This window comes from Diadema antillarum, unplaced genomic scaffold, assembly GCF_040938485.1.
Source record: "Diadema antillarum isolate AM-2024a unplaced genomic scaffold, OU_Dant_1.0 seq00000205_RagTag, whole genome shotgun sequence".
Lineage (NCBI taxonomy): Eukaryota > Metazoa > Echinodermata > Echinoidea > Diadematoida > Diadematidae > Diadema > Diadema antillarum.
This window is the reverse complement of record NW_027271264.1, coordinates 2,353,909-2,381,312: the sequence shown is the minus strand read 5'-3', so window position 1 is coordinate 2,381,312 and position 27,404 is coordinate 2,353,909. Positions and strand designations below refer to the sequence as shown.

The 27,404-nt window shown below is 39.8% G+C and overlaps 1 protein-coding gene across 1 annotated transcript; it reads left to right on the top strand.

Annotated features, from left to right (window-relative positions):
* Window positions 1–27,404, top strand: LOC139728910 (testis-expressed protein 9-like). Its single transcript, XM_071639840.1, has 11 exons — window positions 1–120; window positions 6,169–6,302; window positions 10,489–10,552; window positions 12,191–12,304; window positions 13,052–13,161; window positions 13,976–14,163; window positions 15,116–15,198; window positions 16,030–16,203; window positions 23,869–24,003; window positions 26,391–26,525; window positions 27,276–27,404. The coding sequence occupies exons 1-11, from the start codon at window positions 73–75 to the stop codon at window positions 27,348–27,350; spliced, it is 1,260 nt and encodes a 419-aa protein (XP_071495941.1). The 5' UTR covers window positions 1–72; the 3' UTR covers window positions 27,351–27,404.

Here is a 27,404-nt window from a genome sequence, read left to right as displayed (position 1 = left end):
CTTCACAACAGCTGTAAATTTATACGTGAGTAGGCACCCTATATCATCATTCTTTGCTGACAAACCTACGAAATGGCAGATTCTAGAGGACGGACTGGGAGTTCGAGGCCCGCTTCTGCTGTGAGTATGATATCAATCGACCTGCAGATAGAAGTTAATGAAAACACGACTACAAGCTACGTAGATTTTACCATAGGCCATTTTTAGTTTTTAACAGTGTCCCATACCTTCATTATTTTGCTGGTAAATGGCTGGACTCATTGCCGACATTGCCATTGGTGTACGTATAGCCCCGGAGACCGCGCCGCCAGGCGCGGTCCTGGCGGCTTCCCCGCAGTTTCGCTTATGTTAGTTCAAGTATTCTGTGCGCTTGTGCAAGTGATTGTGAATTCTGTGAACATCGGTGAGCTGCTTATAAGACATCATTTTGTGCATCACAAGCAATGAAATGCATCAAACAGTCGCCGATGATAGTCATTTAGGTTTCATCGACCCATGTAAGTATTCCTAGTAGTTTCTGTTGAAAAATTAAGGAAATATAGCGCCGCAAAGGCACCCGTTTGTTCAACATGAAGATCAGAATGGGAGCACGGCGCAGCCGCCACACTGCGTGTGGCGGCTGTCGCAGTTAGTGTACGTACAGCTAAAGTCGCTAAACGGCTAAACTAAATACAGTATAACTAATTTTACGCTACTGTTGTGTTGGCGCTAGTGTACTTTCCGCACCTGTTTGTCAAATGATCTCCAAACATCCACAAACTCACCCTTATTATTCAGCTAATTCAGTAACCTATATAATACGTGCATCTGAGTCTCCAAAGTCGATTTAACACTTTTAGTATTTACACAGTCACAATGTCAACTCACAAGTGTCTGAAAATTGTTGCTGTCGGAAAATCTCGATCGCTTGAAATGCTACTCTGTACACAAGCACAGTACGAATACGTTCAGCGCATACACTAGGGGTTGATCATGATTTTGGTTTGAATGTAGCCACACAGCGTTTTTCTGTGGTGTCATTGAAAAGCTAAAATTTGTTTTTCTCTTTTCATTGACCAAGTTTTGCATTAGCAGTTGTATTAAACTTCAAAGCCTGAGGTTGAGCGCACATGTGCGAGTGTGTGCTGCCACTTATATCTTTCTCTTTCTTTCCTATCTTTTCTTCTTTCATCTATCAGGTATAATCTATACCTAAATTTCTCTTTCCTTCCTATCAATCATATCTGTGTGGTTTTCCTCTTGCCTAACTTTCTCAATTTCCTATTTAACCGTACTTTCTGCCTAATTGTTCTTTGTTTCCTTCATGGGTTGTTTTTCCCTCCAACTACTGCAAGGGTCTGTCCTTTCTATCCTCTCCAATATCTTTTTTTTTTAATGTGTCATTCTAGTGAATCCTTTTCTTTATTTCCTTTTCAACCTGTATAATTCTTTCTTTCCTTCCTACTCATCTTTGCTTTCATCCAGTTTTGATTCATCTCTCATTCTCTTATTCTATCTAGTGCTTTTCTGTTTTCAATCTATGTTTTTCTCTTTGCTTTCCTTTTTTCTTTTCAAACATATCTATCTCTCCTTTGCTTTCCTTTATGATGCAAGTTTCTCTTCTTTCTTTCCGTCCATTATCTTTTAGCGTATTCTCTGTTTTGTAAACCTTTTGCTTCATTTTTTCCAGGTTTTTGTCTCGCCCACCTGAGGTGAAGGCGAGACTAAGGGATCCAAATGGCGTCCGTCCGTCGTCCGTCACAAATGTTAAAGTTTACCTGCAAGACTCTCTTATGATGCATAACTTGGCAGCTGTTACAGCAATGGCAGCCACACTTGGGTGATAGAAGCACTAGGGGTATCTTCATGTTAAGGTGTTGTTAGAGGTCATGTGATGATGTCAAAGGTCATTTGAGGTCATATATGTGACCCTGCACCTCAAAACAAACAAAAAGTCGCCAGACATGAATTTTTAGTTAAGACCATATTCTGAAAGAGCAGACTTTAAGCTGTAAAATGATGTATAACTCAAATCAAATGGACTCTCCTAACCTATCTAAATATTGGAAAGAAAGCACAAACTCAGGAAAAGTGTGAACTGAGAAAAGAGGCTCTAAAGTACAGTGTCTATTCAAGCGCTTAATCTTTACCAAACCGTGCTGGCTGCGCGATGAATGGGACAAAAAACAGGAAGTAAACCACCAGAGTAACAACAATGAAGGGATTATCAGATTAAATTGAAATTAAGCATGCCGCATTAACACATTCTGTCCACAATTAATGTCAACTTTCAAAGCAGTAGCATTACCCTTTCAAAAGTTATTAGAGTTGAAAGTGAAGAGTTTGGACAAGGTTTTTCAGAAATGAAAAAGGGATTCTAAAGACACACCTAATCACACTATTCTACCAAAAATGTTCAAGATAAACTGCTAAAAAAACACACTTTCCTGCCCGTTTTATGATACCAAATTTTAGCACAGTGTAAAAGAAAACCCGCTCTTTCAGAAAATATGAAAAAGTTAAGTTCGGCTAGGTTGACCCATTTCACTTACAGTATTTTCAGTCCTCACGCAAAATTAGTGTGTGCGACTTTATGTTCGTTTTGAGGTGCACGGTCACAGTCAGAGTATGTGCAAGACTCTTTTTTCTATGTTAAAGTTTACCTGCAAGACTCTCTTTTGACAAATAACTTCACATGAGTTGCTTGGATTACAACCTAACTTGGGTCATAGATGCAATAGGGGTACCTTCATGTTATGGTGCCGTTGGAGGTCACAGGATAAGGTCAAAGGTCATTTGAGGTCATACGTTAAAGTTTACTTGCAAGACTCTTATCACACGTAACTCGACACATGTTGCTACAATGGCAATCAAACTTGGGTGATGGATGCACTGGGGGTACCTTCATGTTATGGTGCTGTAAGAGGTCACATGATAAGGTCAAAGGTCATTTGAGGTCATACGTTAAAGTTTACTTGCAAGACTCTCTTATCACACGTAACTCAGCACATGTTGCTACAATGGCAATCAAACTTGGGTGATGGTAGATGTCTCTTGGGAAGTTGAAGGTAACCACAAGGTCAAAGGTTACAGACGGGGGTCAACGAACTTTTAGGGCCCAATGTTAAGTTTTTAGGGCGCATTTCGTTTATGGCTCATAACTTTTGATCCCTTTGTCCGTTTGTGACCAAACTTGGATGGAAGATGTCCCTTGGGGAGGTGAAGGTCGTCACAAGGTCAAAGGTCACAGACAGGGGTCAACAAACTTTTAGGGCGCATTTTGATTGTGGCTCATAACTTTTGATCCCTATGTCCATTTGGGACCAAACTTGGATGGTAGATGTCCCTTGGGGAGTTAAAGGTCATCACAAGGTCAAAGGTCACAGAAAGGGGTCAACAAATTTTTAGGGCCCAATGTTAAGTTTTTATGGCGCGTTTCGATTATGGCTCATTACTTTTGATCCCTTTGTCCGTTTGTGACCAAACTTGGATGGTAAATGTCCCTTGGGTGTTGAAGGTCACCACAAGGTCAAAGGTCATAAGCAGGTTAATTAACTTCTGGGAGTTAAAAAAAATATTAATTCCTTGTACGCGAATGGGCGAGACACAATTTGGCGATTGCCTTGTTTTTTATGCATTTTCTTTTATTTCCTTTTTCCCCTTTTCCTAGCCTTACAGGCTTTATATTCTTTCACCCTTGTCTTATAACCACATTTTTCACAATCTTCTTTCATTCACACACAAAGACAATACACACACACACACACACTCACACACACGTACACATACACCAGGGGCGGATCAAAGGTGGGTGCACATGCCCCCATTTTTTTTTTATTTCTTTTGTTTTAACAAAAAATAAAGAGGGGGCAGGCACCTCTGGATCCGCCACTGCACACACACACACACACACACACACACACACAACGTGAACGACCCTCAATCAATTGCTACTGCGACTGGGTACAAGCTGAGAGAAAGGCGGAAAAAGTATTATCTTTTTAAAGATACCATAGAAGAACTTGCTCTGATCACCATGAGACAGCTACATTCAGCTCAGACGCGGCGCTTGCTGCCGTGAAGGCTTTTAGTACACCGTGCTGTGCTGTCTGCTCCCGTGCAACTAGTTATCGCAGAGCGAACTAGCTGCGATTGACACATTCTGACAAGTGTAAAAGTGTCAAAAAGGTGAAAATTCCTTTTCTGCTGGCCTTGAATCTCACTCGGATTTATATTTGAGGCTGTTGGATATTTAGAGTAAGTTTGTGCATGTTTGAGATCATTTGACAAACAGATGCGAAAGTACACTAGCGCCCTACTGTTTACTAGACTATAATCCTCTAGAGCATTACACTTTGACAGTAACCTGGCTTCAGACATACCTTTGCACTTCATATCTAGCCTACTCATTCACATGTAAACTCTTGTGTATCCATATCTAACGTTAATGTGCATGTAACTATACCAGCCGCCCTGTCGCAGAAAAAAAAAATTTGCATGATCGCACGACGCCTGGTCGGGCTAATGTGCATATATATGTGTGGATACCTTTCTGTGTTGCTGTTAGATTTCTATGTGGTGTAGATCTAGAAAAGACTAGATCTAGTCTACTATCTAGACCTAGATGGTCTATGAATTTACTGAGCTAAGAAGGAGTGCAAGAATACTATTACAACAAAAAGTACAAATTAGTTACCTTGTTTCTCTTCTCAGTTGAACCTCTTGTTGTTGTTGATATACCAAAGCATGCTCATGAACCGTATCCCTGTGGGAAGTCCTTACTCCTGTATCGATGTTCCATAGCGAATGTCCTCGTCAACTTCTTGTGGACTTACCTGTTTTACCCTCTGGTTAGCAAATCTTGTTAATTTCGACATGGCATAGCATGTTCAGTGTCACATATGATGTATTGCACGCTCAAGCCATCTTTGTGCAGACTATTACCAGGCATTGAGAAATGGAAGGTTTCAAAATTTACCAGAACACACCGTAGCCTTCCACGGATCTTTCTAGGTTAGATTCAGTGAAATCATTGATGTAACAGATAGCCGTCAGCAACAGAATTAGTCAGCAGAGAGCTGCATTATCGCTTTCAAAGATACTGAGTAGGTCATGATTCATAGTGTCTGTTCAGTAAAAAAAAAAGTCATATCTCTTTCTGACAATTTTGCATGGCAGCAGTCTGTTATCAATCAATATGTCAACCATGCAGAGATCCGTGCCACATATTTCTTTTTCTTGCGGAATAGTTTTAACAATACATTAATTATGAACTGATAGTAGTACTCAGTAGATCGTTTTATTCTTTTCCACAACATTAATCTGCTCAACCAGAAACTTTATGACATAAGATACTATGACCCATGATAGTCCACAGAATGAAATACACACAGTTTACAGTGTCATTGCTCAGGTCCTTTGAGAGCATTTTAGTGGGATTGCCACTTTTCTTTTCTTTTTTTTTACGTTCACATGTGTAAGCTAAATCCAACAAAATGTAGCAAACCCATTATGTTGTTGTTGATTTTTTTTTCATGTTGCCTCCCTATTCTTCTTTATCCTTCACAGGTTGCCCAACCATGAGCCTTTGGATCATCACTGGCCCCTTTGTTTAGGATAATCCCCCACCCCCTCCTTTTTACTTAATTTCCTCCCTGCTTTTGACACCCAACCTGCCCCTTTTGTTTTCTTTGTTCCGTGTCCCATGCCCTGACCTGCCCCTCTTGTTTTCTTTGTTCCGTGTCCCATGCCCTTCCCAGACAGTAAATGTTACATTGTGTGTAGTACCAGGGAGGTAGAAAGAGGTGTCTTGCTTGTCTTAATGTTTGTCATTTAGTCTCTGATGAAGATTCTGCTGGGATTGAAAGCTCAGGCCCCTTTCGACTCTGTCGAAATCAACATTTAACATCCTACTGGGCATCCATGTACAAGCTGTATACACCTGGGTGAACAGGCAAAGTTTCTTGCTCAAGAAACATAAGTGTCATGGTAGGTCTTCAAGCCAGGGCCTACACAATGGCAGCATTTGACACAAACCACAGGCACTGCCATTTGTGTTCACATGAATAACTGGGAATCCACTTCTCTATGAAGTAAAAAATGCATAGTAGTTCAAGTGCGAAGTAGGTCTGTACGTCTCTAAGCTAATTCTGACGCAACAGTGGATGCCTTGTTTTTGTATCATGACAGAGAAGCAGACCTTCCACCGGTGGCGGAGCAGGTCGCAGGTCATCAGCGGGGGCCAAAGGGGCTGCGTCCAACTCAAGGCCCTCGTCCAGCGCTGGGATGAACAAAGACTTACTGAGCAGGGAGGAGGAGTACATGTAAGCTGATTCAGGAGCTCTTGGCATGTTTGTTTGGTGCTTCCCTTCTCACGAGTTAATCTAATCCTCTACTAGAAAATATTAACTAGTAATTGACAAAACACAATATTTGAATATCTGGTAGCATGAGGATTTATGGGTGACCTGATTTGTACACTCCCCATTGGGGTACATTAAAAAAAACAAGAATAGCACCAGTTAGTGAATATGTGCATCGAAGTGTACACTCCTCTGTAACAGTCAACTCCAGTTGAGGTTCTTCAGCTGTCTGTGTAATTTCAAAGAGACGAGAGAGACCAAGAAGACCATGAAGACAAGCTACAAGTACACAATTCGCTACAGGAATTCTTGATTAAAGCTAAGCTGGTCCAGTCTTCCACCCCTATGGTATCCCCATGCTACTGAAGAGTCTTTAACTCTTTGTGTGTCGTGTTCACAGGCTCGGCCGCGGCTCGGCCGCGGCCGAGTCTACCTTCATTTCAGTGTAAACGCGCAAAAGGCCAAATGCGAGGCCAAAATTGGCTTCGCATTTGGCCTCGCTCTGGAGGTGGTCTCGGCCGCGGCCGAGCTGCGGCTGAGCCTGGCCTTTTCTCAGTGTAAACGTAAACTGGGCCAAATGCGTGGCCAATTTTAGTCTGGCTTCCAAACCCTCTGCCTGTATCTTTTGCTATTCAGGATATTAACCCCCTCAATGTCGAAAACTAGTATAGTTTAAGGTGGTTTTATCCAGCAGAGGATTTTTTCCTTCAGCAAAGGCCTTTGCCCGTACGGCGACTTTGTCGTCAAGGAATTCAGTTGGCAAAGGGTCTGAAAACCAGACAATACCAAATTGCGTTTGTTTACAAGCAGAGCGCCACTACGACAAATTATTGAAAGGTTTGAATCAAAAGCGCGGCCGAGCCTGGCAGTGTAAACAGACAAAATTGCGGGGCTCGGCCTCGCAATTGAGGCTGGGCTCGGCCGCGGCTCGGCCCAGCCCCGCACTATAAACGGGGTCATATATTGCATACCCCAACAGACATCCACAGAGCACCTCGCATTGATACTCACATGTGAAAGATAGGCCTATTTTATGCTTGTGGTCATCCATGGACCAAATTTAAACCATGGTTTGTATTTCAACCACCCTTGTAAATACAGGCCAAAGAGTTAACAGAGAAATAGATTTTTTCTTGAAGTTAGTTTCAATGTGAGCTTCGAAACAAGATGCTCAGCTGGGGGTAGTCAAATGCAAGACTCAAAACTTCTAAATGTCGATCATCTGGCATAACAGCTCCAGTGAAGCCAACCACAGACATGACCACTATTAGAGGAAGCAATTACCTTTGGACATGCAACCACAGAAGTGATGGCTCTAAACTCCCTCAGAAGTACATGGCAGTAATGCAAATAGAGTGTCATATATTTATGGTGTCTCTGATACTGTTGCCAGTTGATTCAAAACTGGGAATTCATTGCATGACTTGGAGTCTGACTCTCAAGGTGAGGTTTTGTCCACTGTACTACTACTACTACTACTACTACTACTACTACTACTACTACTACTACTACTACTACTACCACTACTACTACTACTACTACTCCTACATGTCAAATGCGCATGTAATGACCCTATCACATCGTTCAATGGAGCACCATTCCATTGATCTTTTAGTCATATTAGAATCATGCACATTCCATATCTCTGCCATCATATCAGTCACCATACAACAGATTTTTCTTTATAGCAAATTCATTATTTTTTTCTTTATTTTGGAATTATTCATAAATTTGAAAAAAAAATTCTTCAGGAAAGTTGCTGAAAAATGCAAAATAATGTTTCTTTTTCTTTTTTTTTTTCATGTGTGGCTATGGAAGTTTGTAACTTCAAATCACATACATGTACTCTGCCATGTTGCTCATGGCAAACATATTCCCTTGACTACTATAATCTATTTTACACTGAGATACATGAATGAGTACAGAGGTATAACTACACATTCACACAGCTAGGCTATGGTATGAATTGATCTGGCAAACATATGTGTACATATGGCATGACTGGAATGTTTTCATGAAACAAACGTGTGACCCTGCATCACAAAAAACAACAAAAAGTCGCCAGACATTGATTTTTAGTTAAGAGCAAATTCTGAAAGAGCAGACTTTAAGCTTTCAAATGATGTATTACTCAATTCAAATGGACTCTCCCAACCTATCCCAATATTGGAAAGAAAGCACACACTCTGGAAAGTGTGAACTGAGAAAAGAAGCTCTGAAGAACACATCTATTCAAGCACTTAATCATTACCAGTAAGCCATGCTAGCTGAGATGAATGGAACAAAAACAGGATGTATACCACCAGATCAACAACAATGATGGGATAATCACTTTGTAAAGTGTGAACTGAGAAAAGAAGCCCTGAAGTACACATCTATTCAAGCACTTTGTAATCATTACCAGTAAGCCGTGCTAGCTGCGCGATGAATAGAACAAAAAAACAGGATGTAAACCATAGGAGCAACAACAATGAAAGGATAATCAGATTAAGCTGAAATTGAAAATGCTTCATTAACACATCCTGTAGATGATTGATACAGTATTCTCCGCATAATCGGGTATCGCTTAAACGGGTACTCCGTTTAATTGGGTAGTAATGTCAAAATCAGTTCCAATGCACATTAAAATTACCTGATAATCAGGTTGCCTCTCCGCATAAATGGGTAAATAATTTTCTTGTAATCTAATTTCTACCCACATTTTATCGCAGATATAACACTTTAAGAAATCACGAATGTCAAACTTTCCATGGCTAATGGCATTCTCTGCTTAATTTGCAAAAAATAATGATCATTTGGGGGAGTGATTAAACATGAAAACGCATGTACCAGCACCGACTTGCCACACGTAAACAAATATCACACATGTAGCTGGCACTCACAATTGCATAGACAGACAGGAGTTGAACACACTTGCGCTCCTCCCTTGCTCCGCAACATTCTCACAATACAAGAAGTATGCAACGAAAATCTAGCCATGCACCATCTCCATAATTTTGCTTTTCCCCAGTCACTTCTCGAAAAGTTAGTAACCCGACATTCTACGTGACTAGCGCATGCAAAGAGACGTGTTCATTTCGGAAAACGCCTGCATGTTAGCGAGGAGTCTATAGTCAAACGACAAAGTTTTATGAAGACATATTTGTTCATAAAAAAGTGTAAATTATTGCTCCTGACTGAGCAAGTGTAAGGTATGTATAATGTGCCGTGAAAGCATGCGTATTAAGCATACAATGTAGGTGTTTGGTGCAATGTACAGTGCTTGTACATATGAAGGGTTTGTTTGCAAAAACCGATAAGTCCATTTTTGAAGATTTTGAAGTATGATCTCTGTCATAAAGTACAAAATAATACCTTTTAAGTGATATATTGGTCACTACATATAAAAGTATATTTCTTAAGTTATGGTCGAAAGAAGCAAAAATTTTCTTATTCTTTTTATTTTTCTTGACCTTTAATCGCAAATATCTCCATTTGGCAAATATGGACTTATCGGTTTTTGCAAATAAACTCTTCATATTCACATTGCGTGTGTCAAATGTCAGTGAGACGTGTTCTTCTGTTAATCGGGTACTCCGCTTAATCGGGTAAGAAACGCTCTGTACCAACTTTCAAAGCAGTACCATCATCCTTTCCAAAGTTATTAAGAGTTGAAAGTGAAGAGTATGGACAGGGTTTTTAAGAAATGAAACAGGGACTCTATAAGACACACGTAATCACACTATTCTACCAAAATGTGTTCAAGAAAAACTGCTAAAAATTCAATTTCCTGTTTGTTTTATGATCCCAAACTTTAGTATGATATAAAAGAAGACTTCCTCTTTCAGAAAATATGAAAAACTTAAGATTGGCTAGGTTGACGCATTTCACCTATTTTCAGTCCTCGCACAAAATCAGTGCATGTGACTTTTTGTTGCTTTTGTGACACATGTTCACATATATGATGTGAAATTTCTTTGTTGATTGATGCCATATCTACGTGTTGCACCAACTGCACACTGCTCATTTGTGAATACTCTCACCAGAATCCTTGTAGACTATTACCCGGGACCTCAAGGACTAGGATAGATATGTTTAATGCCTTGTCTGTTCAAGAAAAAAAAGAAATAGATATTCTATTTTTTATTCTTGTGGTATAATGCCACAGGCGTTTGAATGCTGCCCTGGAGGCTAAAACAGCATCTCTGATACAGGAGGCAGAAGAAGTTATGGTAAGTCTTTCTTGATTTTGTTTTTGTATGTATGTGTTATTGTTGCTTTCTTCATTTTAGATCTCAACATCTATAAAAACAACAGCTATGACAATGAAGAATCATATTCAGCATTTTTTTTAACAATGACAATGGCCATTTTTGGAGACAAATTACAATTGCCAACTAAATTCCTATATCCCAGGTTTTATAAGTTACAATTTTCATTGATCACTAATTGTATCATAATTTAATGCACCACCAGTGCTGAAAGTTTGTTTACATTTGATTGTGCCCCCTCCCCATTTCACAATACAAAACTCACCATGCCTAGTCACAATGTGATGATATTAAACTAGTCTTGATATCAAGTTTTGATGCCCTGTAGAATGTCACTTTTTGAGGCTTCACTTCTACTTTTGTGACCTGATTCAAGAGATATTGCTCCAACAATCCAGCCAGGACTACAGTGACATCAGGGTGTGATGTCAGAATTCGATAGCTTCTATCAATGAAAAAGTGTGCCGTATAGCTCTAGAGACATATGCCATGAACATTCTACATGTTGTACCAAGTTCCGCTTTTGGGACATCTACCCTCTTTAGTAGTAGCTGAAGTCTTTTGATGCAGATGTTTTGCAATACATGCAGAGCAGTACGTATTGTTTGTTTCATCTATTGCCCTGTTAATAGTTTATTTAGAAACAGACAGAGCAAGTATATGTAGCCAGACTAGGAGTTATACATTCTTGTGTAACAAAATATGGTACTTTGATATGTAAGATTCATGTCTTAGCATGTGTTTGGTATGTTTTAGGACAGTGCTTCTCAATTGGTAGTCCGCGGCCTCCTGGTGGGGCATGAAGCTCATTCAAGTGGGCTGCAATGTTGGCCAAAAATGAAATAAAAATGATTCACATTCGATCCAACTGGACCTTGAAAACTATTGCAAGAGCCAAAGTTGACCTAGGGTTGAAAAACATTAAGATTATGAGAAGTGTGGTTTTAAAAGATTATCATCTGCAAATGTAAAAAAAAAAAGAGAAGAAAATGCAGATTTGTATACTGCAAGAAAAGGGAAGTTTTGAAAATTGTGACTGTGAATGGAAAAGTGTGAACTTAAAAAAGAAATGAAATACTGAACATGTGTTAATGACCATGAAAAATATATCAATAGACCATCAAACTCATTTATTGCAACTTTTTGTAATATTGGCTGGAAAAAAAAGAATTAGAAAAACAAGGTGTCCAAAAAAAAAAAAAAAATCTGGTAATCTGATATCATTTCATGATGAGCAATAGGTTAAGTTCGTTTTCTTCAAACCTTAGAAAACCCTTACTTGCGGTGTGTTGTGTCAAAAGCGTGACAAATGAGTAAGAGCTTTACCCAAAGTTTACTTGTTAGGAATGGTAAGAGCTTTTATAACATAAAGCCTGAATAAAGGTACAGAAGGGGAGCATGTTCTTGAGTGATATGGGGTTAGTTTTTCATTTCTTTTTTTCTTTTAACACTGACATGTATTACCGTAAGACTTCATACACAATGTTTTGAGACATTATTTTTCAATCATGCACAATTTTTACTGTCTTTCTAATGGAATGTACGACCTTTAGAGACCAAAATAAGTGATACCTTTGCTGTAATAATCTTTGTTGACAGAGGGACCAAGAAGACATCTTGAGTCGATCCATGAACCGTCTTGAGCTGAGCGGAGAGGAGGAGCACCAGGCCATCTTCAGTGCCGATCCCGTCGTCTCTGATGACATCTCAAAGGTACTCCCACAGCATGGCCGAGAGTAGCTGACCTACCAACTTGGTGTTGCATACCATCATATGGAATTCCCCTGCAAACAGCATTGCAAAATAAGTGGCTTGGACCACGAGTAGCACAGAGATACTGTATATGTGACCCATGACAATGGATTCAGGCAAAAGTCGCAATAGCAAATTCCTTCCTAGGCGGGGTACAAAGACTCTGACCATTATTTTCGTTGCTTTTGTTTTTTTGGTGGTTTTTTTTGCAGAAATAGAATCTTCGATATATTTTCTACATCTACGCTAACTTTCATGGCACAAGACTAAGTTTTTCCTATTGAAAATGGAATTTTAAACACCCTATATTGGATCACACTTATCAGTTTCGATCTTCTTTCGAACACCGCGAAAGGGTCCCCAATGATGAAAAAAACCAAATCAACTACAATGAAAATGCAATTTGTAAAAATGTGGATACGAAAGCACCATCTGCTCCTGTTACGTTTACACACGGGCATGGCGTGTGGATGCCATGGGGTAATGCGTGCACCATACACACGTACACCAGCAGGCTTGCAATTATTGTATCCGCCATCTTGAAAGACGTAGGCTACTGGTAAACAAGCCCGAGCGAAACGCATTGTGTATTTTGGCTCTCTACTCTGAGTTCCAAGGAAGGTGCCGGATAAGTGCGATTGGATTGTAGTAGGTAAGGCTTTCTTGATTGTCAATCACTATTAGTTCTGTTTTTTATTCTTCTTCCAGCCTTCGTTGATTCCTGCCACAAATTTGACGTCGGAGAAGAAGCCCCCCTCAAGGGCGAGACCTGGCTCAGCCTCTGGTGCCGGCAGGCCGCCGTCAAGAACGAAATCCAGGTAAGTAGGCGAAGGGTTGTGTGGTGTTAGTCGTGTATTGTCTGTGCGTTTATGTGCATGTGTGTGCATGTTTGTGTGATAGCATGTATGTGAATTAACATGGGAGTCACTCCCCCCCCCCCCCCCCCCCCTGAATTTTCTGATGGTAAGTCAATCATTCATTTGTTCGTTCATTCGTTCGTTCGTTCGTTCGTTCGTTCGTTCGTTCGTTCGTTCATTCATTCATTCATTTTATTTCAGCTAGTTATTAGCTTCAGCCAGGTCTTTTCTTCAGCTTGTCTGTGCATAGATTTAAAACAAACTAACAAACAAACAAGCAAAGATGCTATGATATGAGTTTTACAAAATGATATGAAATGAACATATGAAATCATAGAAAAAAATTGTCTAATATAAGCATATCAAATATTTCAGACTAATTCCACACATCCCATCAGCTGATTTTTGCTGAGGATATTTTGGTGTGTCGTATTTCTCTCTCATTCTTCTCAGCATTATATAAATGGGCTGAAGTCTTGGCTTCATTGCAGGCATGTAGTACAGTATTCGTCTTGACGATACCAAGCAGTCACCTAGACTTTTGCATCCATTTCCACAAAGATGAAAATTGATTTATTCAATTCATTTCAATTTGATTGTGTTGGCCTTTTCAGGAAAATTGTAATATTTTCATGTATATGTAGAATACATTCATACAAGACACAGGCATAGCATAGATACATAGGAATACAAGATATATACAATAATATGATATCAGTATCACTGTTGGAAATTATGATTCGGCTAAAGGCAATCTCAAAATATTTGGCTCCAGACCCAGATCGCAGGCTTCCGTGTCCGCCAACCTCGCAGACGATGTCGCCATTCCGGATGCAACGCAGGCGGACTTCTCCCTGGCGGACACCATCTCGGCCATTGACAGACAGTACGAGGAGGGGAATCCCCCCAGCGATGCCGTCTTCGACGACGTGCTGCCCCAGGCTGCTGAAGGGATGGGATCAGGTGGGAGGCCCCAGGGATGCAGGGATGCAAAAAAAGAAAAAATTATTGTCTTCTCCTCATTAAATTGATACCCATGTATTTCACTTCACATCACGGTATTGGAGAAATTTGCATAGATCGTGTCACTGAATCTGCCCAAAATCGAAAGACATGTTCGAGGTGCTACATAAGCACTTGCTTTATACCCTCAGGGCAAGTGAAAATCAAAGTCGGGCAAGTGTTTTGGAACAATAACAAAAAAATGCTTGCCCATATTGGGCAAGCAAAAAAGGTTTGAAGTCACCTTTTTCACTTTTTCTCCCTTAAAACCCACAAAGTCAACTATACAGAAGGCCAAAGATAATGAGAATTAAGTGATGCAATGCACTTTTATTTCATTTCAACAACTTTCCAACATTTCATGAAGAAGTCCCAATGCAGTGTATCACCAACACTCGTTCAAACCAAGTTTGTTACTCCAATATATTTAAGCTGTATCATTTTGTTATCTTTTTGGACTTTCTTTTTAGGCAAGTGTTCTGCAATGATTTGAAAATCTGCTTGTCCAACCAGGCAGGTGGTAACAAAAGTTATGTAGTGCCCTGTATGTACAGAAAGTTAAAATTTGAGAGTGACACAGGATTGTAAATCACTTACACTATGTAGCCAATTTAAGTAACATGGAGTATTAACTTGGCTCTAAAGGGCTTTAAGAATTCTGTAACTAAACCACACAACTATGTATAAATTACAAAATCTTCAAATGAAATAATTTTCCTTTTTTACTCCATCTTGTGAAACACTGAACAAGATTTGTGGGGAATGTGAGAAGCAGTCTGGTATTTATGTTCCTCCTCCGCACAATGCTGATCTGTTCGTTTTAAAGAGAAATGAGGAGAAAGGGACAGGAAAGTTTTATATCAAGAAGTCAAGAAGGAATGATAATCGTAAAGGATAATATTTCTATTTACAGAGGCCACCATCAGGTTTCTGAAGGCCAAGCTACGAGTGATGCAGGAAGAACTGGACCGGCTGGCACACGAGTGCAACCAAAAGGTATTCGTGATCCGTTCTTGGGGAATATTCTTGTGAACGGCTGTGAATCCAATATCATGGACTCAGAAACTTAAATAGCGCCATCTAGAGGCTGAGGAAGCTGGACTAGATTTCTCTGCTCGTGACTGATTATGGAAGCCATACAGTGGATCTGTGACCACTAATTTCATCTAGTTTATAAGGTTACTTATATCCAGCTAAATGAGCTTTGTTGTGATTCTTGTGAAAGGTACTTCTTCCACTGCAATGGGTACTCTGTAATGATGATTTGTTTTTACAGTCTGTAGGTAAGGAAAATAAGAATTGAAAGTAAACAAGCAATTTGCATTGATGTTTGAGTATTTGCTTGTAATGGCCTTTTGTTAGGGCTTGTGTACATTTCAAAACTTGTGACTGAAGGAAGATAATTCAGCTGTAAGAAAAACTGGTCATATCATTTGTTCTACTTTCATTTTTTCTGTAGAGCTAGAACCTCTTTTTTTTTAAACATGAGAGGACATGAGAAAAATTGGAGAGGACATTTTGGGGAAGAAGAAAGTAATGTGCTAATCTCTCCCAGAAATAATTTGTATGCAGTATACAGACCTTATATGATGAATCTGAATATTTGCATGTAAAATCCAAATTGAGTGAATTTGACTTGCCCATGTACATGCACTGGTATGAAGGCAGCGCACAGTACATGAACAAGGTGTATGATGATAGTATTGTACTTTACGATAGCAAATTTACTGCCCGCAAAATTGACAGGAATTCCCGAACTGCAAAAAACTAGACTCAATGAATATATGGCTCATGCAGGTAGTCTGATCTTGGCTTGATTTCTTCCAGGATGAAATCTTGGGGACACTGGAGGGTCGCGTTAAGGAGGCAGAGGAGGAGAGGGGGCGGCTGCAGCGGACCAACCAGACGCACCAGACGCAGATTGACAAGTACAAGAGGCTGGCTGAGGACACAAGGAGGAAGAGCGAGGGGCTGGAGACCCAGCTGTCTGGGCTACGCAAGGTGAGCATTTCCAGTCCCGCATCCGATGTGATTATTTAATATCTGTGTGATCGGGCATTTAACTTGAACTTTGCATGCTTTCTTCATCAGCATTTAGTAATCCATCTACCTGGTAAACGTAAAGGACAAGTTCACCTTCATAGACAAGTGGGTTGAATGAATGCAGCAATATTAGTAGCACACATCAGTGAGGGTTTGAGGAAAATCGGACAATCTGTTCAAAAGTTATAAATTTTTGAAGTTGCTGCTCAGCCACGGCTGGATGAGAAGACTACTATAGCTTGTGATGTCACATGTGCACAATAATATAAAGAAAGTATAGAGAAAATTTGACATATTTTCATTTTTCTCGCAAAACAAAAGAACACTCGACTTCTCTCTTTCAGAAGGCAGGGGGAATGATATTGCCCTTAACATACATCAGTAACAAGTTGAAGAAATGTGCACTTATTTCAAATAGTAAAGTTTTGTGAAATTCTCTTTATTTTCCTTATATCGTTGTACGCATGTGACATCATACACTGTTGTAGTCTTCTCATCCAGCAGTGACTGCACAGATACTTTAAAAATTCATAACTTTGGAACGGATTGTGGGATTTTCCCTAAACTTTCACTAATGTGTTCTACTAATATTGTTGCATTCACTCAATCCACATGTATATGAAGGTGGACTTGTCCTTTAACCTAGTTGCATGTAAGCACTCCCACTCGGGTGGAGCAATACTGTAAAACATTATATATTCGCGGCACGAAATTTTTGCGAGTTGGAGCTGACGGCCTTTTTCATGGCATGAAATTTTCGCGAATTGCCACTGGTGTTCAATGCATATACATGTAGTGTAGACAAGAAATTTTGTGTGCATTTTAATTTCGCGAATCTTGGCACTCGCGAAATTAAAATGCACGCGAACATTCCTCGTTTTACAGTATGCCTTGGTTGAACAGGAAAGCTATGGTGACACAATAGGGTTAAGGTGGATTAAAGGGGTGATATAGTTTTGGTTAAGATGGGGCATCATGTTTCCAACCTTATTTGTGAGATAATGAGAAACCTCTAATGAAATTTGAAAGAGCCTACAATTCTAAGAGGAATTTAGAGTTTATTGGATGAAAATTGGTTTTGAAATGGACGAGATATCCAAAAACAAAGAGGTCTTAATAAAAGGTGTGACCCATCTTTTATTTAAACCACTTTGCTTTATTTTTTTTTTATGTCTCAGCCATTTCAAACCGATTTCCATCAAAGAAACTTTGAATTCCCATCTCCACTAACACTCTACCATCCCTTTAAGTGCATTAGGACCTCGATTATCCAGCCATCGATTATCTGGATTCTCTGGTATCTGTACATCGACTGGCTGACTTATCTTTTTATATTTTCATGCATTTTCTGTGCCAATCTCACTCAAAACAAACAACAGTTCAACCATTGTCATGCGAATACATGGCGGGACATATTCCAATCATTGCAGCGGACTGTAACTTTTAATTCAGTTTGTGAGATGATATGTCAATTACTAGTGCCACGCCTGTCACTACACTGTGCGCACAGCAGTGGTTACAGAACAATGCAGTGGCAGTATTCGACGAGTGGCAATATCAATCTTATTGTCGGTCAATATCAATCAAATGAACAATACATGAAGGGATATTTTACTTATATTTTGTTTTATTTTGGTATCAATTTATGAAGTGTGAAACATTACAGTGCTATGCAGATAATCATAATATTAGTGAATTGGTAATAACATGTATGCCCCTAGCATAATAAGCTAAAAAGTGCTGTATTTGAGCATAATAATCTCTTATCCGGCCAAATCGAATATCCTAATGCCTGCCAGTCCTGATGTGGTCGGATGATTGAGGTTCTACTGTACTCTCTATTCAGTGGCAGATAGTTTCAGACATCTGTGGCACTCAGTAAAGAAAGCAGTCCAGTGTAAGTGAGTGCCAATTTGTGAACATTGCTCAGCAAGGGGATAAGTGAAGGTTGATAGAAAATCTTGACTTCAAAAACAACTTACCTGCTGTATTATCATCTTTGCTGAAAAGTGTTACTTGTATATACATTTCATACTGGTGTGTTCCTAAAGAGAAATTGGTACTGCTCTCTGTATGTTGCTTGATATTGGTTGACAGGACAGCATTGATAGTAAAGATGATTGTGCATCAAGTATGATGTTATTTCTGCCAGTAGATAAACATGAAGCATGTAAAACTCTTTAGCACCAAAGATGATGTGGCTCTTACATTCACATACGATGTAGGTGGCATGAGAGATTCCAAGAATGTATCGTCAGGATCACAACACCTTCCCCCCCCCCCCATCCCCCTTACCCCAAGATCAACAGCCAGAGCATTACAGTCCTTCTAAGTGTGTAATGGGAAATGGATCTGCGAGTTGCTCTCGGCCTGTGACCTTAAGTCTGAATGCCCAGCGCACAAACCAACAGATTGCACCAACATGCACTGTCTGAGATTATAGATCTGTTGTATTCACACACAATTTTATCAGAAGTTTTGTCTTTTGTGTGAAGTGGAGAACTTTTCCTGGCAACATACGTGTATGTCTGACCTAACATTAAAAACTAATTGTTTCGGTCATTCTATCCATTAAAATTATGGCAATATATGTTTTTTTTTTTTTCCTCAGGATGTGACACTTGTTAGTTACCAGTCTATAAGTAATTCAGAATGTTATCTAATAATCAGGGTAATTAAACAAATCACAGTCACAATCAGGTATTTTATAAACAATTTTTTTTTTCCTTTGCAGAGTATCTTCTTTAATACTGTAAACAGTTATACTAGGTGTTTCGAAAAACATTTCCCACTTTTGATTCTTAATAATTCATAAACTATATATCAGATAACACTGTCATTGATATGAGTAGTAGCTGAATAGTGTACAATTTGGTTGAAGGTGGTTTGAATATGAAAACATAAATCAGTTTCATGAAATCCATGATTAATTTCACAGTTAGGTTCCAGATTTTCCTCTATTTTCAACCCTCTGTACAAAATTTCACTTTGCACAGGGGTCAATGGGTGTGTATGGGAATGTGTGGTTAACACCCTGACAATGGTCCTAAACAATGGTTAGGGTTTGAATGCTTCATTATTTATTCATGAGAAATTCTACTATCACAACTAGTCTTTATTCAGCCTCTGGCAGTATCTGTGTAAAGTCAAACGCCTGCCGATACTGTCGTTGGGTCTCGACAGTGCTCTCCCTACTTCTGAAAAACAATATTACAATGAATACCTTCTGTTCTATCGTAAACATTGTGACAGGAAGCAAAGAAAATCAATTAGAGTATACGCTTGTGTAAATGGAGCCTTAGATAAATCTCCTGTGAAACATATCGCCCCAATGATAACCCACGGCAATCCACATGAATTATTGATTAAGCATTCATGTGCCTCGGAGCACGAGACTGACGCCTAGTCAACAGGTGGTTCAGGCATGTCCATTGTTAACTCTTAATGTGCCAGGCCCAAAACCCCTAACGTGCCAGAGGTTTTTACCTAACGCCAGAACGTTTCAAAACTGGACTAACAATGAAATTTAAAACCGCCATATCTCTGAAACTATTGACTTTTTTTAATTGAGTTCTACACAACATATATCAAGAAATGTTTGTTCTTTCGTGTCATGCAGTCAGTTTGCCACAATTTCTATCTGAACCTGAAATATTGCAGAAATAATTGATACATCAAAAAAGTTATTAAAGATTTTCGTGTAGTATGGAAAAAAAGAGTCAGTCGTGTTTTTTCTTCAATGGAACGCTCCCTTGACTCTGTGAGAAAGTTTTAGAGCAACATCTCCTCTTTCAAATGATAACAAAATTGTCTTCTAGAATTGTATGATTCCAAAGATACTAGCAGTTTATTTTGTCTTGGCAATTTCTCTTTTTGCCTCAGTAATTCATTCCCAAATCTGAGTCCTTTAGTCCCAGATCCTGTATTTGCAACTAAAGCAATAGTCCCGGGCCCTGGAATAGTGTCTTTTGTCCACCTGAGAAGGAAGAACCTGCTAATCCTCCTTTTGTCTAAGCGGACTGCGGGCGGGCGTACTCTATTGAAATTGGCAGGCCTTTGTCCACGCGCAATTCCTTTGCTAGTGCGGGGACGATTAGTTACATTCACCAAAACAAAAGGATGAAAGACTTGACCGACGAACCTAAGCTGACCCTCTGTGAGGGACAAAATCAAAGCAGCTTCCCGCAGGACAGCGTCCAAGCGGAACAATGCGAGTGGAACCGCATACACAATACACGCAGATTCAATAGCATACACACGCGTGGTTTACCTATGAGACTTTTGACCCATACACATCTCGCAGAGGGTGCGCCCGCTGCGGATTTTCCCGACGCGAAAAAAATACAACTAGCTGAAAAATCGTGTATTTACTCAAAACTTTCCAATGTAAGCATGCTCATATTTTTAGTGGAAACGATGGCTATACTAATCAGCTACCAGTACATATCATTGGCAGTTGCTTGGTGTAACACATTACGGTACCACAAGAACTTAAATGATCAATGCTTTTCTTGCTCTTTTTAGTCGCCGATCGGCGACCATGGCACGTCAGGACTAAGGTCGCCGTTCGGCGACCATGGCACGTTAAGAGTTAAGGGCCATTGTCAGCACACACTCACATACACATCATTGGTTCCTGTGCAAGGTTCTATTTTTGTACAGAGGGTTAAAATTTGACCAAAATCTGAAACCTTACTTCAAAATCAATCTTAGATTTAATGAAACTGAGTTATGCTTTCACATTTAAATTACCTTCAACCAAATTGTACACTATTCAGCTATTATTTACATCAATGACAGTTTTATCGGACGAATAGTCTTTGAGCTATTAATGATCAAAAGTGGGAAATGTTTTTTGAAACACCTAGTAGATGCCAAAGTTTGTTTCATGACAGGTAGATAGTATGTTCTTTTGTGTTTTGTGTTAATTTCACAAATTCTGTGTAGTGTACATATGCGTAAATTTTATGCATAGAATATAACGAAATATAATACAATATTAAAGTGTTGGCACTTGTCTGAGCTGAAGTAATAATTCTTTATTCTATGAAAATGTCAGTGTGAATTCTGCAGTAGTTTTATGTTTTGGTGTACATTTTATCAATCCTACACCTTTTATTGTTGACTTTATCATGTGAACTTTAGAATTTGCATTATTGGACTATATAGCATTTTCCTAATCTTTCACCTGAGCTGTTATTCAATACCCTGAATACATTCCAAAGACTGGAATCATAAAAATTGAGTGCCAATTTGCTTTTCCTTTTAGTGTTTATTCTTTGCAATTATCATTGTCTCTTTTATTTGCCCTGATAAAACATCGGGCCTGTCGATACAATCTCGAACAGTTCACCAAAACTAGGCTATAAACTGAGAGTCAAATGCTGAAAGCCTAAGTTTCCAAATTTCATGTAGCTAAAATATCTCAGTGCAAAGGATGTACAGTCAAACCTGCCTTAGTGGTCACCTGTTTATAGTGGCCACCTGCCGTATGCGGCCACTGAAAGAGCCCCCAAAGAGAAAAGCCATGTTACAGACCCTGTGTAAAGCGGCCACCTGTCTAATGCGGCCAGCGGCCACCAATTTTGACTCCCGTGGTAGACTTTAATCTGTCTGTAGCGACCACAGACCCATACGGAGCCGCAGCAAAGCCGATGATTCATCACTTTTTTCCGCTTTGCAGCCGTGCCTGTCATTCATTGCTAGCATTCAGTCATGGCCACCGCTACATTCACCTGCCATTCAGTCATAGTAATGCACGTAATAGTGAAAATCTTGCTTGAAGTAGGCCTACATGTACGTACAAATGTATGCTACTGTGCAACAACTTGATCAATACTGGCATTGTTAAATGCGTGACGCACACGTACGTATGCACACGTATACGCATACTACACAAATGTACAATACATACATGTAGGTGATGCACACAAAATGTCTGATAACCTGTCTATAGCGGCCACCTGTCTATAACGGCCACTCTTTTTGTCTCCCTTGGTTGGCCGCTATAGATAGGTTTGACTGTATTTTAAAGACATTTGATTGCCATCCCTCAAAGTGCATTACTAATTACAAAGAAAGTAATTTTGTGAAAAACCAGACCAAGGGTCAAATTTTATGGTGGAGCTGCACTGGCATCAGATTTTATGTGAAAGACAAGATTTTTACTACTTTTAGAGAGAAAATATTGTGATCAAATTGTTCTCGTGTAAGCATTATCGTGCTTTAGAAACGCACAATTGTCTCTTGTGGGAAGGGTTGTAGTGAAGGGATGACTGGTAGAGGTAACGAGAAGAAATTGAGGAAGGAAAGACTGTTTAGCCAAGGACAGTAGATCATGCAAGTAGTATTTTGATATACAACTAGTGAGTGGTCACGAGTGCGATGGTACAAGATTTTGCACAAGGTGAAAGATAGAGGTGCTCTATTCAACGAGGCAAAGCTGAGTTGAATAGTGTGCCTCATCTTTCACCATACACTATTTTTTTATACAACACCTTGGGCATCAACAGATGTGGTCCACACAGATTCTTTAATTTAGCACAGAAATGGCAACCATTTTTCATGAAAGGTGAATGAGTAGCACAGTCACAGTCAGTCTACTAGTTGTACGTATGTGTGCCTACTGCGTGTGCAAAACCGATCATTTGAAGTTGTTTACAGCAACAACAAAAAAAGTGACAAAAGGCATGCTTACAAGCATGCTTGTAACTGTTGGGTGTGTGTGGCAAATGCTTGTTTATTATGACATCAAAGCCGTGCAATGGATAAAAAACTACAGCCTGTATCAATTACGAGTTTAACACAGGATTAGCGATCGACCAATCAGGTTGCTACATTCTGTTTAGGTGTTGCATAGTTAAAATTTGATTGATGGTAGACGGTATCAAACATTTCAGTGTCAGGAAGACAGTGAAAGCAAAACAAAACAGACGGACATATCGACAAACTGACAGGAAACATACTTATGTCTAGTGGAGAGGGGTTTGAATGGCATACACAGCATGAACAAACTGCAGAAGAAAGATCCTACAGCCGTAGATAGATCATGATCACAAAAGCAGCATTTTGTCAAGCAGAAGAGGGAGCTTCCATCCTGATTTCTTGGGGTTTGATACAAAAAAATCAAAATCAGACAAGTAAGTTAAATTTTGGAGAAGAAAAAATTGGACAGTGAGAAAATATTACGAATGGCAAATGATTGGAGAGTACATGTACATATAAGACAAACTGGCAACTCTATGTAACCTGGATGTTGAGTAGCTCTCTGTTTTTTCATGTGTTGTTGTACACAGAATTTCACTATTTTTTAGTTTTCTCAAATATGTGGCTAGACATGGAACTCATCCGCTGAAGCAGGACATACTGAAGGAAATGAAGATTGGTGAATTTCTGTGTACATTAAAGTGTAAAAGTATGTGTCTTCAAGTGTCCGATTTTTCCCCAAAACTTTGACCGATCTACTTCACTGATTTGTCAGTTTTCATTCAAAGCAACACAGAATCAGAGTGGAATTTCCCTTTTAGTAAACATCCCATGATATTTGAATTTCAGTGGCAGAAAGTAATAAATACAGGCAGACAAACAAACATGTATTTTTTTTTTTTCAAATTCTGCTGCCAGGAACTGGATGAGCTGAAGCGGAACCAGAAGAAGTCTGCTACGACGCAAGGCGCCACCGAGGTGCGACTGAACCGAGCACTGGAGGAGGTTGAGAAGTACAAGGCGGACATGCAACGGTTAAAGGCATCATCAAGGGTAAGGATCTGGCTCCTGACTGGCACAATAAACATTTAATGAGATGATGAGATATGAGATGCTGGAAGTTTAAGCACTTTAACCCATTGAGGACGGGTTGATTTTGCTACAACACGCATTTCCTAAGACACCTGCCCGAGTATTCTCGGGACTCGTCCTCAGTGGGTTAATGACATTGACATTTTGTGTCCAGTTGTACAAATTATTGGACAAGTATCATGCTGCACATCAAATCTGTTATGCTTAAGCCAGATTCAGTAATATGCAAGGAAAATGTTCCATAGTGAGTGTCTGTTTTTATTGAAATTTTTGATTGAGATGTAACACAAGGGCCGTGAAGCAGAAATTGTTGAAACTACTGAAACAGTTCACTTCATTTTTACTTTGAGATCAAAATGTGTTAACACGAACACAGTGGAAACCAGAATTGTACCATTTGTCCAAGCAGTCTTCAGAAATCTTCTTCTCTAGAACCAGAAGCGATAGAGCAAAGTTAACACTATGAGTTAGTACATTGATGACTGTAGTTTCAAGTTTGTTCATTGCAGATCCAGGGCTGCCCCTTGGAGTTTGGGGGGGGGGGGGGGGTGGATCCAAATGCAGACCAAATTGTACATTTTCCTCTTCTTGCTGAAAACAACATAACTGATTTTCACCAAACTTGGCAAGTAGCATTCCAAGGGGGTTGGATCTCATAGTGTTTGAATGGGCACCATGCTTTTCTTTGGGTACCCATGGGGCCCCAAACCTCCTAAATTAAGGAATATTCAATGATATTCTTCTCTAAAATCATAAGTGATAGAGCTTTAAGTATTTTTTTTTCAAAACTGCATAGTCGAACGTTCCATAAAGTACAGTATACTTGGCAGGTATTTCTACCAGTGTGATACCGCAAATGGCACCATGCCCCCAGCTCTCAAAGCTGCCCCCTGCCCCAAGTTCCCAATGTTCTCAGGTAAGAGTCTGCAAGAATGCATGGAAGGTGAACGTGCGATACTCGGGTGAGCGTGAGACCCCTGGGTCTCTTGTTATAATTCGAGGTGCCGATACATGAGTGACCTGAATATCTGGTGATACACCCGTTGTAGGTGGCAGATCCAATGTTGCTTGCACCTGTAACCAAAAACATCTTGACTGTTTTGCTGTGCCAGCATTGGAAAGTGTTGCTGCAATTTGCAATGCAAAATGTTTACAAACTTTAATCTTCTTTTCTAACATGTGGATGTAGAAATTAGTTGGCCTCAGAATACGCTACCCATGCAACAGAAGGCATAAGCTGGTAATCAGTTTAGAAAATCACAGTTAGAACAAAATCTGTGAGTTAATGGGAATGCTAGTCTTTGATCGCCACTGGCAACAATGTCAAGCAATATGTCGGTGGTATTCAAAAGTAGTTACTGATTAACTCCTTGTGTGCCATGGAGTAAGCCCACTTTGTGCCACATTGTTCTGAGACTGCACTGCATGATTGCTTGTGGAAGACATTGTTTTTCAAGCCATGTAACTTGTAGGAGCGTTTATTATAGTAACGCAGTACTGTAAAAAAGTAAAGAATATTGCAAGCTTTGCTGCGATGCAAAGTTCATGACAAAGCTATGGCTAAGATGCTTTCAGTTTATTGTGGCATGTTGTAATTTATTGATCAGTTTGTGAGTGGTTGTGCACTTGAGCAAAATACTGTATATGCCATATATTTCGCGAGTCTAAATTTTCGTGAATTGGGAATTCCCGACGACTTCGCGAGTGGTTAGATTCGCGATCGTGGAGTTCTTTACTGAACGGAGAAAAATTCAAATGTACATGCATACATCTCATTCACATCAGTATCAGTGTCAATATTTTCGTGTGTCTTTAATTTCGCGAATAGCACCTGACTTGCGAAATTCGCGAAAATAAAAACCTCGCGAAGTATTCGCCGTATATAGTATGCACGGTTAGCAAGCCGTCAGCTGGGTTGGGCATTCAAATGTAGCGCACAAAGACTTAAGCAGAATGGCCATATCAACCCATTGAGGACAGGCTGATTTTGCTACAATGTGCATTTCCCAGACACACTTGCCCGAGTATACTTGGGACTCGTCCTTAACGGTTTGCTGTATACGCCGAATATTTCGTGAGGTTTTTATTTTCGCAAATTTCGCGAGTCAGGTGCTATTCGCGAAATTAAAGACACACAAAATTATTGACTCTGATCCAGATATGAATATGTGACATACACATATATATTTCTCCATTTAGTAATCGCGAAGTTAACCACTCGCAAAATCGCCGGGAAGTCCCGATTTGCGAAAATTTAGACTCGCTAAATATATGACGTATACAGTAACTCTTTTTTTAAGTGGAGACTTTTCATGTCTGTGGTTTCCTCCTATTTCTCCCTCCCTCAGGAGTCCACAGACGGCGAGAGGAGGAGAGTGGAGCAGCTGCAGGCGGAGAACAAGCGGCTGGAGAAGCAGAAGAATGAGCTGATGTCGGGATTCAAGAAGCAGCTGAAACTGATCGACGTTCTCAAGAGGCAAAAGGTTAGCTTTGGACGCGCAGATATCCGACGAATTGTCATCTACGGTAAAAGCCAGAAACATTCATGGCACGAAGCCTTCACGAATTAGAGCTGATGGCCTTTTTGGGCGACATAAAACTCTCACAAATCACCACCAACATTCAATGCACTGTGTAGACAAGCAATTTCCTGCATATCTTGGCTCCTCGCGAAATTCGGGAAAGTTTCATGCATGTGAAAATTTCCGGTTTTACAGTATGCTTTATTTCGTCCACAGAGATTCTTTCCTAGAGTGCAATTCTCTGCCCTGCACAAGTTGATGTGAGAAAAAAAAACGAACAAACATAGGGGGAAGTTGCATGGATAGAATGGTGAAAGTGTCATCAAAGGCACCATTAGACATGACACCAATGGAATTTCAAACATTTTCATGTTTTCTTTTCATCACAGTGTTTGTCACATTAGTTGAATCGTGTGCTGTGTCATTGATGCCTCCCAGGTACAAGTGTGTTTGTGTGTGTGTGTGTGGGTGTGTGTATGTGTGTGTGCCCTAGTGCAATTAGAATTTATTTGAGTGCTTGTGGAAGCTGTACATTTGAATGGATTGGGCCGCACATCAATGTTCATGCATTTCTGTGAACTGGATGAAAACATACGTGTATAAAGCAACTCCACAGTGCAAATTCGGTATGTTTTTGAACTGCACAGTGCGAAGAATTAACCATGTGAAAATATTGAATTTTACATGTACACTCCTGCATTTGTTTTCCAGATGCACATAGAAGCTGCAAAGATGCTGGCCTTCACGGAGGAGGAGTTTGTCAAGGCATTGGAGTGGGGCAATTGAAGAAAGAAAGATGCAAGGATGTGGTTGCCATGGCAATGTGAGGTATAGTTTGAC